The sequence below is a fragment of the Mangifera indica genome, chromosome 8 (genome assembly GCF_011075055.1).
Source record: "Mangifera indica cultivar Alphonso chromosome 8, CATAS_Mindica_2.1, whole genome shotgun sequence".
In the NCBI taxonomy this organism is placed as follows: domain Eukaryota; kingdom Viridiplantae; phylum Streptophyta; class Magnoliopsida; order Sapindales; family Anacardiaceae; genus Mangifera; species Mangifera indica.
The window spans coordinates 8,531,950-8,546,282 of record NC_058144.1 but is presented as its reverse complement, the minus strand read 5'-3'; the positions used below and the strand labels follow the sequence as shown (position 1 = coordinate 8,546,282).

At 34.1% G+C, this 14,333-nt stretch overlaps 3 protein-coding genes across 3 annotated transcripts; all 3 read left to right on the top strand.

Annotated features, from left to right (window-relative positions):
• Window positions 1–866: 866 nt before the first annotated feature.
• Window positions 867–4,371, top strand: LOC123224468 (transcription factor ICE1-like). The gene is made up of 4 exons (XM_044648141.1): window positions 867–1,995; window positions 2,083–2,295; window positions 3,280–3,450; window positions 3,979–4,371. The coding sequence occupies exons 1-4, from the start codon at window positions 1,066–1,068 to the stop codon at window positions 4,060–4,062; spliced, it is 1,398 nt and encodes a 465-aa protein (XP_044504076.1). The 5' UTR covers window positions 867–1,065; the 3' UTR covers window positions 4,063–4,371.
• Window positions 4,372–6,991: 2,620 nt separating this feature from the next.
• LOC123224467 (transcription factor ICE1-like) lies at window positions 6,992–10,474 on the top strand. The gene is made up of 4 exons (XM_044648140.1): window positions 6,992–7,371; window positions 7,449–7,661; window positions 9,032–9,202; window positions 10,056–10,474. Exons 1-4 carry the CDS (start codon window positions 7,117–7,119, stop codon window positions 10,137–10,139), a joined length of 723 nt encoding a protein of 240 aa, XP_044504075.1. The 5' UTR covers window positions 6,992–7,116; the 3' UTR covers window positions 10,140–10,474.
• A 1,335-nt stretch (window positions 10,475–11,809) lies between these two features.
• Window positions 11,810–13,409, top strand: LOC123222337 (pentatricopeptide repeat-containing protein At2g16880-like). Its single transcript, XM_044645037.1, has one exon. The coding sequence runs from the start codon at window positions 12,761–12,763 to the stop codon at window positions 13,307–13,309; it is 549 nt and encodes a 182-aa protein (XP_044500972.1). The 5' UTR covers window positions 11,810–12,760; the 3' UTR covers window positions 13,310–13,409.
• The last annotated feature ends 924 nt before the right edge of the window (window positions 13,410–14,333 follow it).

Here is a 14,333-nt window from a genome sequence, read left to right as displayed (position 1 = left end):
ATGGATTGTCATGTATTATCTAGATCTATTGCGTAACAAATGTGTTTGTGGCTAGAGAATGGTCCGAATAATTTGTCATGAATCGACAATGCTCAACCATTGACATGAGATCCGAAATCAAAGAAGGAAGGGTAACGAATTGAAGAACCAGGAGATCCGTCGACCTTTATTCTTTGATTAGTAGCATGTCAACCATTAATGGTGTCTCTAGAGATATCGAATCTAGAAGATGGGTGAAAAAAACAACGATCAGAATAGTGATGGTTCGAGAAAAGAAACAAACCTTAAGAGTAAAATATTAACTTTTTAAACTTTGATAAGGGTGAAATTATTAGTTTTTAAAAATTGGATGAAAAAATAAGATAAAATTATATATTTTTTAATAATATTATTAAAATGATAATTTTACTTCTATATTTAACTAAATATCTTAACAAAAGTTTAAAAACAGATAAATATTTAAGTTTTTAAAACCCTACGAATGTACATTTGTTTTAACACCAAACCTTGGGTGAGAATACGTTTTTTGCCCTTAAATAAAAATTTAAACGTGTCAAATGGGATTGAAGATTAATGTTATATATATATATATATATATATATATATATATATATATATATATAGTATAAAATTTAAATATATTAATAATATATTATTATATAACTAAGTATTATTTTATTTTTAATTTAAAATTATCTTTTTATATGATATCAAAATATTTATATATTTAAATTATATATAAAAAATATGTTGGTATAATTTTATGGTTTATAGAAATTGCCTCATGCTTTTGTGTCTGGCCTTGATGAATTTAAATGGTTAACCAATATGAACAGTGTAATGTCTACTCTGCATTTTAAATTACTGACTGAAAAATGTTTGTAAAGTAAATGGAGTAAAGCTGGAGGAAGCAGAATCCAGAAGATAAACATACAGTGGTCTGGATTAATTTGAGTACGAAAACTGAACATAACGATAAATTTTCGAGCTTGGATTTGTTTTTAATTGTATTTGTGTCCATATCCTCTTTCTCTGCTCAACACCTGTCTTTTTCCCTTCTCCCAAATGGTTTTGGGACCGAACGGGGTTATTTTGATGGAAGGTCAAGATCCGGAACACTCGGTTCCTTGGCCCAGAACCACCTCCACCACCGCCGACGAAGCAGGGCCACCACCTGAAGTGGATAACTTAGTCATGGCTAGTGGTTCTCTCTCTGGTTTCAAACCTATGCTTGACACTGACTGGTTCATCAACTCTGCTTTAAACCCACCACCACCTCACCACGATTCTTTCAACACCGCCACCATGGAAACTCACCCAGAGCTCAGAGGTTTAAACGCTTTCTCTGATAACAATCTCCTTCTCCAGCCTTTAGATTCGCAGGCCTTCACTCTCCTCAACCACAACAAGAACGGCAACAACAACAATCCTTTTACGTATGGCTTTGATTTGTGTTGTGAAGCTGATTTTATTCAGCTGTTGAACCAGGCTCCAGAGCCCAGTTTGATGGGCTTACCGTCTCAGATTTGTACTACTCCTGACTCTGAGTTTCATGGGTTTAATCCTTTTACTTATTTTGAAGGTTTTGATGGTTTGTATTCTAACAACAACAACAATAACAGCAGTAACATTAATAGTAGGTCTAAAGTGTGTTCACATCCGACACTGTTTGAGAAGCGAGCTACGTTGAGGCAGAGCTCTGGTAAGTTGGAAAATTTAGAAATTTTGGGAGGGAATTTGATGGAGAGTAAGAGTAAGAAAAGTGAGGAGACCAGTATTGACAATTCGGGTTTGAAATATGAGTCTGATGAGTATAATACTATGGTTGAGGAAAGCATGAAAAATTGGAATGGAAATAGCAGTGTGAGTGGTGGGGACAATAAAGGAAAAAAGAAAGGTTTGCCTGCAAAAAATTTGATGGCCGAGAGGAGGAGAAGGAAGAAGCTTAATGATAGGCTTTACATGCTCAGGTCTGTTGTACCCAAGATTAGCAAGGTAATGGGATTTGTTTAAAATGTTTGTAAATGAATTATTGATGTTTATATTAATTTAATTACGTGACTATGCTTGTTATGTTGGCAGATGGATAGAGCTTCAATACTTGGGGATGCCATTGACTACTTGAAAGAGCTTCTCCAGAGAATCAACGATCTCCATAATGAATTAGAGTCAAGCCCATCTGGTTCTTTCAAGTTGCCTTCTACCAGCATTCAGCCTATGACTCCTACTCCACCTACGCTTCCCTCCCGTGTCAAGGAAGAGCTATGCCCGAGTCCTAAAGGCGAACCTGCAAAGGTATATTCTGTTCAAAACATCAGCTAAATGGCTCTTAAATTGTTTTTTCTAACTGTTTGATGCTTATATGTTCAGGGAAATTTCTGTTATAAATGCTGCACTCTTTTTGGTTCTCTAATCTACTACTCAATTAGGACATCAAAATGAGAGTTAATGTTGATTCGATAGTTCTTAACTTGAAAATTGGATTTTTTTAATGCTGTCTGGCATGCATGATGTACATTCTCCCAATGTGGGGAACGAGCATGCTACATGGATTTTTGTGCCACCATATTTGATCGTTAAATTGAATTGGTTTTGTCAGTCTCCTTTGAAGTTGATTTAGTAGCCTTAGCAGTTTATGGTTCCATGTGAATGTCCTTGGGATCAATGGGGTCCAAATGTTTAGTCCTTTGTATGTGTAGGGAATCTGTCCAAGGACTTAAACTGACAATGAGTGGTCACATGTTATAAAAGCACAAACTTTTGGTGATTGGATGATGTGTGATTTTGAAATATTGATATACTGTTTAGGGATGAATATGATAAGACTGGTTAGACAAAATTACATAGATGGAGTTTATATTTAATTGGTTGTTTTTTTTATCCTGATGTGCACCATGAGATGTTATGCATAATACATTTTTTTGGTAGATGAATACTCTCTGGTTATTATAAATGATTTGCAGCAGCCTCCCTATTTACTATTTTAATGCTTTTAGTTCTTGCAATGTGGTTTCTCTAAGACGCTATGCATTTGAACTACTTTATGTTGAAAATTAAACTTTACATGGACACTAAAAAACATTAGTTCTCATTCAAACATTTGTCAATCTTATATATAGATATGGATGTGTCGTCATGCTGCCCAACGTGCATTCTTCAGTTTATATAACATGGAATTCAAATTGATTATAACTGTATCATTTTGGAACAAGTAACCAGACATATGGCAGCATTAGGAAAGTTATAAATGATACATTTTTTATCTTTTAAATTTTCTAGGTGGAGGTTAAGGTAAGGGAAGGAAGGGCAGTTAGCGTCCACATGTTTTGTGCCTGCAGACCAGGTCTTTTACTCTCCACCATAAGAGCTCTAGATAACCTTGGTTTGGACATTCAGCAGGCTGTCATCAGCTGTTTCAATGGGTTTGCACTTGATGTCTTCCGGGCTGAGGTGCACTTCTTTATCATCTTTTTTGAAACTTTTTTTTTTCGACAATGAAACATAACTAGAAGGTCATCTTTAACTTGCCTCTAGCATTCAGCTCATTTAGCTATGTTTAGCATAAATCTGGGAACTGACATTTCTCAAACTCAATAGTTATTGACATTTATATCATTGATCATTCAAGATTTCCTTGCCCTCCTTTCTTTCATGCCCCTCTCTATATATATCAATCATTAATACTTGTGATTTTTCTTTCAATTGATTATACTGATTTCAGCAAACATGGTACAAGTATTTGATCATGTTTTGGCAATTTGAATTCTCAACAATTTATTTAGAAACTGCTGTCATTTGAAATCTTTTGGTCAAGCATAATAAACTCATTTGAACTCTGTAATGCTACAAATTCAACAATCATCACATCTTCGTTTCCTAGCAGCCCACCATGCTGCCGATTTATCATTCATGTTTTCAAATGCTTAGCATCTCAGGCCAATAAATGATGAAGAGACTAATTTGTTCTTTGTTTATCAGCAATGGAGGGAAGGCCAGGATGTGTTGCCCAAGCAAATTGAATCAGTACTTCTGGATACAGCCGGTTTCCCTGAAATGATGTAACTCTTCTGTACATGCAACCATCTGTACTAGTGGAGGAACTGTAGTTCTATACCTCAAGTAGTTTGTAAATGAGATTCACTTTTCATTTCCATTCCTAGAGGTACAGTGTGAATAAGACCAATTGATGTAGTTGGAAGAGATAGTTAGGTTGGTTAATCATCTTTGGTGGGTTGTATTTTGTCATAGAGCAGAAAGTTGTTTTGGAATTTCAGTTTTTAGAATAAAATTTCTGTTTTAGTTGTTTGATTAGCATGAACAATAGTTAATTCTTGTGAATTTCTGCAATATCTGCAACTTTTTTCCCTGCTAGTATCCCATAATGTTCTTGCAATTTATCAACTTCAAGGTTAGATTATATGTTGCGTCACTCCTCTCCCATCTCCCATCTCTCATTCTTCTTTCTTCTTGGGACCCCACCTCCATTTCCATTATTCATCTTTGTTCCATTTTTTCAACTTGAATAAGATGATTGTGTCTGATGATTATGAGTTGATGGTAGTATTCCTATTGCCAATTTGATGAAGTTTGACTTCTTGATTTTTAGCTCACTACCATGGAGATTGATTAGCAATCTTGCTGATTTTAATTTGACTTCCACACCTATCGATTTTCTCCTTTCCAACTCTATATGAGGTTGATTTCAATTTTCAACATCATATCTCATCGATCTCACATTTTTATATGCCATTCAATGTCGACTTTATTGAAATTGGATGCAGAAACAACGATCACATTAGAGTCTCCATTTGATGTCAATATCTTATCTCGTTTTTCATTTTTCTTACAAACGAAAATGATGTGAAGTAACAATTTCTCCGACATTAGAAGCTATAACCCTACCACCGAGGAGAAGAAATTATGAAAATTTATAAGCAGTGTCTATAGATAGGATTAGAGTTTCCAAACTTTTATCAAAATTAAATTTCGGAAAAGTGTTAAAATGTTATATTTAAAAGTTAGAAGTGTAATTTAAAAAAGAGATATTTTAATTTTTTTTATATAATTTATAGATAATAAAATTATTATTTTGATGTTAAACTTTTAGTTTAAAAGAAAAATTGATTTGTTTTAGATAAAATAAAGTGTGATTTAACATAAATAGAAAGGATGTTTTTGAACCAAGCTTTGGATAGGAATCGAACGACTGTTTACACAAGTTTGTGTCGTTGAAAAAATATCAAATCAGTTGAAGTAAATAACAAAACGTTGTCGTTGCAACTGAAAAAAATAAAGATTTTAGGAGTTACTCTCATCTTGCTCTGGTTCTTGTATAAAAATTTTTTTATTGTTTAGTTTATCTGTTTTCCCTATTTTTGTCGATCTCTTGACAGTTTTGCTTATGCAGTAAGATTCTCTTTCACACAAATTACTTTGGTTAATTTTTGTTGCCTTATAATATTAATAATAAAAATATGTGTACCTACTTTAAGTATACAAATGTATACATACTTATATATGTTATCATATGATTGAGTGATTTTAAATTAAAGATAAAAGAACACCCGATCATGTGATGACACATATAAATGCATATATATTTGTGTATATAAAATGAGTACATATAATATTACTTTAATATTAATATGGCTAAAGGACTATTTCCCACCCAAGTTTTCGTCCATTCTCACAAAAAAAACACCTATGATGTTTTAAAAACCTAAACACTTACCCGTCAACTAATTTCTATTAAAATTTTCACTTATAGGTAAATGTAAAATCTTAAACTCTAAAAGTTAATAACATTTTTCCTCAAATTTTAAAAACTATCACTTCACCCCTATTATCAAAGTTTAAAAAGTTAACATTTCATTCCTAGGGTTTTTCCCTTCTTTCATCGATGACTAACACTTTTCATCCATCTTCAAGATTCGACCATAAAGGAGGACCACCCACCACTACAAAGGATGACATTTGTCATCTAAATATAGACAAGATGAAGCATCATCCTTCATTTGGAAGACCATCAGAGAGGGAAATAAATGCCGTCGAAAGAGAAACACTGGAAAGGGAGGTTGTCGTTTGTTGAATTTGTTGTCCAAACCTTAGGGAAAAAAATAAATTTTTTAAAACTTAATCTCAAAAAAAATTATTAGTTTTCTCAATTAAAGGAGAAAAATTAGATATAATTTTATTTATTTTAATATTATTAAATTTTATCTTTTATAACTAATAGTTTCGAATAAATTTAACAATAAGTGTTTGATTTTTTGATATTGAATGTAGATTAAAACTTAGGCGGGAAACAGTCCTTTGGCCTATTAATATTTCACAGTCAAGGGTATTCTAGAAGGGCAGGGGGGCTCACATGTCTTTTACAATACCAAATTACCAATTCAGTCCTTTGGCCAATCAATATTTCACAATCAAGGGTATTCTAGAAGGGCAGGGGGACTCACGTGTCTTTTATATTACCAAATTACCAATTTCATATTACCAATTATATTAGCCATATATAGTATTTTAATAATTGGAATTTACCCTTTTTGTAATATTTATTAAGTTTCCATAAATCCCCAAGACACGCTAATCATGTGTTCTTGCAAAAAAAAAAAAAACAATTTTGGATTATTTCTGATATTAATTAACATTAATCATGCGTTTTTAATTTGATGGAAATTAAAAAAAAAAGAAATAAAATAATAACATGCAAAAATATGAAATAAAATAATAACAAAAATAAAAAGCTAATTATTAAAATTAAAAAAATTCAAAATCATATAAATCAACCGTAATTTTAATATGAATATTAATTTAAACTCATATAGATTAATCATATTTTTAATATAAAATTTAAATTTTATATTTGAAATTAACATTCATACGAAAAAAAATAAATTATACGCTAGTTCTCTATTTGTTTTGGATGAACACCGTAATGTCGAGTCAGACATATATGCATGCATATTTGGGTAAGAAAAATCTTCCATATTTTCTACTTGGCAAATGCCTATTTATTTAGTTAGAATCCTAGCCATATTGGTGACGCAGAACCCGTTTTTGTTCACATCCAACACTGTTTGAGAAGCGAGCTTAGAAATTTTTGGAGGGAATTTGATGGAGAGTAAGAGTATGAATAGTGAGGATGCCAGTATGGACAATTCGGGTTTGGACTACGAGTCTGATGAGGATAATATTAGGGTTGAGGAGAACGAGCAAAATTGGAATGGAAATAGCAATGTGAGTGGTGGGGATAATAAAGGGAAAAAGGAGGGCTTGCCTGCAAGGAGTTTGATGGCTGAGCGGAGGAGAAGGAAGAAGCTTAATGATAGGCTTTACATGCTCAGGTCTATTGTACCCAAGATCAGCAAGGTAATGGGATTTGTTTAAAATGAATTATTAATGTTTTTTTTTGTTTGATTATGTGACTGTGCTTGTTATGTTGGCAGTTGGACAAAGCTTCAACACTTAGAGATGCCACTGATTACTTGAAAAAGCTTCTCCAGAGGATCAGTGATCTCCATAATGAATTAGAGTCAAGCCCATCTGGTTCTTTCAAGTTGCCTTCTACCGGCATTCAGCCTATGACTTCTACTCCGCCTACTCTTCCCTCCCGTGTCGAGGAAGAGCTATGCCCGAGTCCTAAAGGCGAACTCGCAAGGGTACGTTCCTTTCAAAACGTTAGCTAAATGGTTTTTATATTGTTTTTCTAACTGTTTGATGTTTATATGTTCAAGGACATTTCTGTTATAAATGCTGGCACTCTTTTCAGTTCTCTAATCTACGACTCAATTGGGTCATTAACCCAAGAGTTAATATTGTGATACGAACCTTAGGAGAATCACACCTTAAAAACTAGCTATTAAGATGAGAGAGTCCAAGACTATATAAATTTCACACTAGTTATCCATACTTTCCAATGTGGGATCCAAGTCTCATACCTTGCACTTGAGATCCTAACATACCACCATACTCCGCAGCCCCCGCGTCCACGCGGGTTGGCTGTGCGCTAACTCCCTGCTAGCCTTGGGCGAACTCTGCAATACCGACGTCACTATCCGCGCTGTATGATTGCAACTGGGAGACATGACGATGACTCTGATACCAAATGATACGAACTTTAGGAAAACCACACCTCTCTTAAAGTTCGTACCATGTTGATTTGATAGGTCTTAATTTTAAAAATGGATTGTTTTTTGTTTTTCCTCGGTGTCTGGCATGCATAATGCACATTCTCCCAGTGTGGGGAACGAGCATGCTACGTGGTTTTGTTTGCCACGATATTTGATTGTTAAATCGAATTGGTTTTGTCAGTCTCCTTTAAAGTTGAATTAGTAGCTGTAACAGTTTAGGGTTCCATGTGAATGTGCTTGGGAACACTGGGGTCCAAATGTTTAGTCCCTTCTATACATAGGGAATCTGTCCAAGGACTTGAACTAACAATGAGTGGTCACATGATTTTTTTTTTTGGGTAAGTAATGAGTGGTCACATGTTATAAAAGCACAAACTTTTGGTGATGGGATGATATGTGATTTTGAAATATTTACGTACTGTTTAGGGATGAATATGATATGACTAGTCTGACAAAATTACGTAGGTGGAGTTTATAGTTAATTGGTTGTTTTTTCATCCTGATTTTTACCATGAGATGCTATGCATAATACATTTATTTTGGTAGATGAATGCTTTGTGGTTCTTATAAATGGTTTGCAGCAGCCTCCCTATATAATCTTTTTCTGTCATTTACTTCTTGCAATGTGGTTTCTCTAAGACACTATGCGTTCGTACTACTTTATGTTGACAATTAAACTATATATGGACACTAAAAAAAAATTAGTTCCTAGTCAAACATTTATCAACCTTAAATATAGATATAGATGTATCATCATGTTGCTTAACATGCATTCATCAGTTTATATAAAATGGAATTCAAAGTGATTATAATTGTTTCGTTTTGGAGCAAGTAACCAGATATATGGCAGCAGTAGGAAAGTTCTAAATGATACATTTTTTATCTTTTAAATTTTCTAGGTGGAGGTTATGGAAGGGGAAGGAAAGGCAGTCAGCATCCACATGTTTTGTGGCTGCAAACCAGGTCTTTTATTCTCCACCATGAGAGCTCTAGATAACCTTGGTTTGGACATTCAACAGGCTGTCATTAGCTGTTTCAATGGGTTTGCACTGGATGTCTTCCAAGCTGAGGTGAACTTCCTTATCATCTCTTTCAAAACTTTTATTTTTTTCGACAATGAAACATGACTGGAAGATCATCTTTGACTTGCTTCTGACATTGAGCTCATTTAGCTATGATTAGCATAAATTTGGGAATTGACATTTCTCAAACTCAATAATTATTGTAAAGAAATTATTCCTAAAAGATGGCGGAGAACATGAAAATTGTGGAGAAAGCTTGTCTGTTGTGTTTGAACCCTTCTGACTACATAGAAATGGTATGTGGAACGAGTGGAATTGGATCAGTAATTCTAAAATTGTTTCCTTGAATTTGCTGTTAATTTATTCTTGTACAAAGTGCTATCTCTCTCCATGCAATTGCATAGGTGCAGTAGCATGTGACCAAGGATAATAATTTTTTGCTCATCTTATTGTAGAGGATTTAGTGAGTCTCACAGATTTTGCATGGCATGTTAGTATAATGTCTAATTCTTCTCACTTATGGCTGTAGCTCTCTCTCTCAGCTTTTTTTTTTGCAACTATTGATTGTTTATACCATTGATCATTCAAGGATTTCCTTGCCCTCCTCTCTTTTATGCCCCTCTCTATATATCAATCATTAATACTTGTGATTTTTTATATTGATTAAACTGGTTTCAGCAAACATGGTACAAGTATTGGGTCATGTTTTGGCAATTTGAACTCTCAGCAATTTATTATATAGAAACAGCTGTCATTTGAAATCTTTTGGTTAAACATAATAAACTCATTTGAACACTGTAATGCTACAAATTCAACAATCATTACATCCACATCTTATGATTCATGCAAGCATCTCAGGCTGATATATGATGAAGAGACTAATTTCTTCCTTGTTTTTCAGCAATGGGGGGAAGGCCAGGATGTGTTGCCCAAGCAAATCAAGTCAGTACTCCTGGATACGGCTGGTTTCCCTGAAATGATGTAACTCTTCTATACAAGTGAAGGAACTAACCGTAGTTCTATGCCTCAAGTTGTTAGTAAATGCTATTCACTTTTCATTTTCACTCCTAGAGGTACATTATGAACAAGACCAAATTGATGCAGTTGGAAGAGATGGGTAGGTTGGTTAATCATCTTTGGTGGGTTGTGTTTTGTGAACGCGCAGAAAGTTGTTTTGGAATTTCAGTTTTTAGGATAAAATTTCTGTTTTAGCATTTTAATTAGCATGAACAATGGTTAATTGTTTTTTCTTGTCAATGTCTGCATTTTCTGCAACTCTTTTTCCCTGCTAATATCATAATTTTCTAGCAAATTATCAACTTAAAGGTTAGATTACATGGTCGGTTACAAAATCTCTCAGTTTGTATTTTGGTAATTTGGTTAAGAGCTTATTGGAATGTAGGATATTTTTAGTAAGAATGTCTATTCTTCGCCCGATTTTTCTGAATGACACTTTTCTATCCTTTGACTTTAAAACGACTGTCTTTCATCCTTTTTTTTTAGTTATCTTTAACTAGAAAATAAATTTGAAAAAAATATGAAAAAGAATTTTGTTTGTTCCTTTCTTGAATTCTTCAACTTTTTTCTTGCTTCATTTTTTTGTTTATCTCCCTCCTCTTCTTCCTCCACACCACTCAATTACCCCAACCCTCCACTCGATATTTAACATTTGCTCTAAGGTCTCCATTCTCAAGCTTGCTCTATCTCTTTCTCTTGCTCATGCTCAATCGATCAAACTCTCTTTTTATGTCAATGTAAAATGTAAAAAATAGGCATAAACAAAATGATTTCGCCTAAAATACACCATCGTGTGCCACTCTCCTCCCAATTTAATATTTCACAAAAGGCAACATCTCTCGTTCTTCTTGGGACCCCATCTCCATTTCCATTCTTTTTTTTTTTCTACATGAATAAGTTGATTGTGTTTGATGATTTATCAGGTTGATGGTGGCATTCCTATTGCCAATTTGATGAAGTTTGACTTATTGATTTTTAGCTTACAACCATGAAGATTGAATAGCAATCTTGTTGATTTCAATTCCACTTCCACATCCACCAATCTTCTTCTTCCCAACTCCATATAAATTTGATTTCAATTTTTAACGTCATATCTCATCGATTTGACACTTTTATGTTTCATTTGGTGTTAGTTTCATTGAAATTGAAAGCAAAAACGATGATGACACTAGAATATTCATTTGACAACAATATTTCTTTTTGTTTTTCACTTTTTCTACAAATAGAAACGACAAGAAGCAGCAATTCGTTCAGCATTAGAAGTTATGACTTAGCCATTGATAAGAAGAAATAACAAAAATTGAAGTAATGTCAGTGTATGGGATTGAAGTTTCAAACTTTATAGAAATGTAAATATGTGTATATATATATTTTGACTATGTAGTACTCGTTCATCATTGGTTCGGTAAATTTATCAAGGGTGCTATTCAAATTACCTAACAGTGTTCTATTGTTATGAACTTGGATTTGTAGGTCTCATATGAGTGGTGTTGTGAACCAGGACAAGGGAAATTGTGTACTTGCCTAGAGAAATATGTAAGTGTTGGTATATCTTCTTGTTTTCGAATTTTGCAGTACTGTTGCCAAATTTGTGTCTTTGTTACTCCCTCCTCAAAAATCATCCTTTAGCCATCCAAATAAACCCATAACCTAAATTACAATCAAACACATAGACAGAATAAACAAGTGCCATGAACATAACACTAGTACCACCACCACCACCAATCATGAACCAAGAATCAACAGAATCCCAGCTCTTAAGAACCCTTACTGAAATCCTAACAAAAGATAAAGCTCCACTTGAATCACTTCCTTCACATATTAAATACCTTAGTCAACCACTCCTCCTATCTCTTCTCTCCTCCAAAACCCTAGCCCAAAGACCCAGCACTCTCCTTTCCTTCTTCAAATGGACACAAACTCATTTGCCTCAATCCGTCATGCAATCCCCTCTACCTCTTTTGTCTCCCTTCCTTCACTCTTTCAATATCACAAACATTTGGATGCCAAATCTTTACTCATTTCTTTCATCAAATCTTATCGCCAACACATTCTTCATAGCTACATTGTTAACCCTAGTAATTAGGACCTCAAGAATTATGGGATTAAGTTGTTGAAGCCGCTTTTTGACACATGCATAAGTGCCTATGTTGAGTCCGGGAAGCCCACTTGGCGCCAGATTTTTAGTAAAATGAAGAGATTGAAAGTTCAGCCTAGATTGTTGACCTGCAATTTGCTTATAAATATATTGATTAGACACCCTTCTTTGCATTCAATTTTTCTTGCTAATCAAGTTTTTGAAGATATGATTAGTGTGCTTAGAGTCAAACCTAATACTAGTACTAATAATATTTTGATATATGGATGCTGTTTGGACGATAAGTTTGCAGATGCACTTGAGTGGCTGAGAAAAATGCAGGGTTTTGGTTGCTCACTGGATAATGTAATGTATAATGCGGTATTGGATGCTTTGTGTAAGAAAGTTAGGTTGAGTGAGGCTAGGAATTTGTTGTTGGATATGAAGGATAAAGGGTTGTTACCTGATCGGAGCACATATAATATTTTGATATGTGGGTTTTGTAAGTTGGGATGGATAAAGGAGGCGGTGAAGGTGATAGAGTTGATGACTTTAATAATTTTTTGCTGAATGGTCGGGCATATAATATTTTGATTAATGGGATGTGTAATGACAGAAAGTTGGAGGAGGTGTTACGGTTAAGGAATGAAATGGAGAATTTGAAGTTGGTTCCTGATGTGGTTAGTTACAACACTATCATAAATGGATGTTTTGAATCAGGTAGTAGTTCAGAGGCATTTAAGTTGATTGATGAAATGGGTGAGAAAGTAGTGAAGCTGAATGCAGTTACTCATAATATTATAATTAAGTGGTATTTGAAGGAAGGCAAAATAGAAAAAGTAAGTAACACTATGAGGAAAATGGAAGAAAGTGGGTTTCCACCAGACACTGTTACTTTCAATACTTTAATAAATGGATATTGTAAGGTGGGGAAGATGGCTGAACCTTTCAAAACAATGGATGAAATGGGTAGGAAAGGTTTGAAGATGAATAGTTTTACACCCAATACCATTCTTCATACTCTTTGTGGGGAGAAGAAGCTTGTTGAGGAGTACAACTAGCTTAATCAGGCCAGCAAGAGGGGTTATTATCTTGATAAGTTGAGCTGTGGCACTCTTATCATGGGATATTTTAAGGACTAAAAGGTAGATGACGCTTTGAAGCCTTGGACTTCTGCCTTTTTTTTTTTAAATGTTTGTTAAATAATTTTTTTACCGTAGAACTTTTAAATCTATTAATTTACTTCAATGTCTTAACCGAGGGTGTTGCATCCTCAGTGCTGTTGCAAGTATATTGATTTCATTTTTAACATTCAGATATCAATTCTGCTTTGGTTTAGAAATCTCAATCTTGGCAATCATGGATAATGTACATAAGTTCCCAATCTGAGTTCGGAGGCTGCTGTCATGAGAATGAGCATTGACTGTTTTATTGACAGAATATAACATATTAAATGTTGTTATGGATGGAATGATATATCGGTTACAGAATTAACTCGATTTTGTGAAAGATGTACTCCCAGACATGGAAAGTCAAGACATCTCCTGCATATTCAGTGAAATGATGAAAATTCTTGATGGCTTGGAGCTTCAAAAAAACAAAACTGATGCAGGCCCTATTGAGTGCAACCAAACCGAGTGCAAACTCAGACCAATCTTGGTAATGAAAATCAAATTGTATTATTGTATTGGGTTCTCATTTCTGCTGTGTAAATCAGGGGGCCAAGGTCAAGGACAAGTTGTAAATGAGAGGATAAAACAAGCTCGAGGAGGAAATGCTTGGGAATGTGTTTGTGCCTTGAAGAAGCCATGGCGCTGGCTTAAACATGTAAGATGTGATTAGAAACTTTTTCAGTCGAGTCTCTTTTTCTAACAATTTGCTACTGCAGTAGCAGATACTTTTAGACATTCTCTTTTCCTTGTTTGACTGGCTTGGCATTCTATCAGCCTTCATTTACATTCTATCTTTTGGTTTTTTTTCCATTTGAGCTTCTTTATTAGTATTCATCCATACGGGCAAATTCTTTTACAACAGATGATAAATTTCTTAGGGGTTAATATAAATAATTTAAATGTTAAATACAAA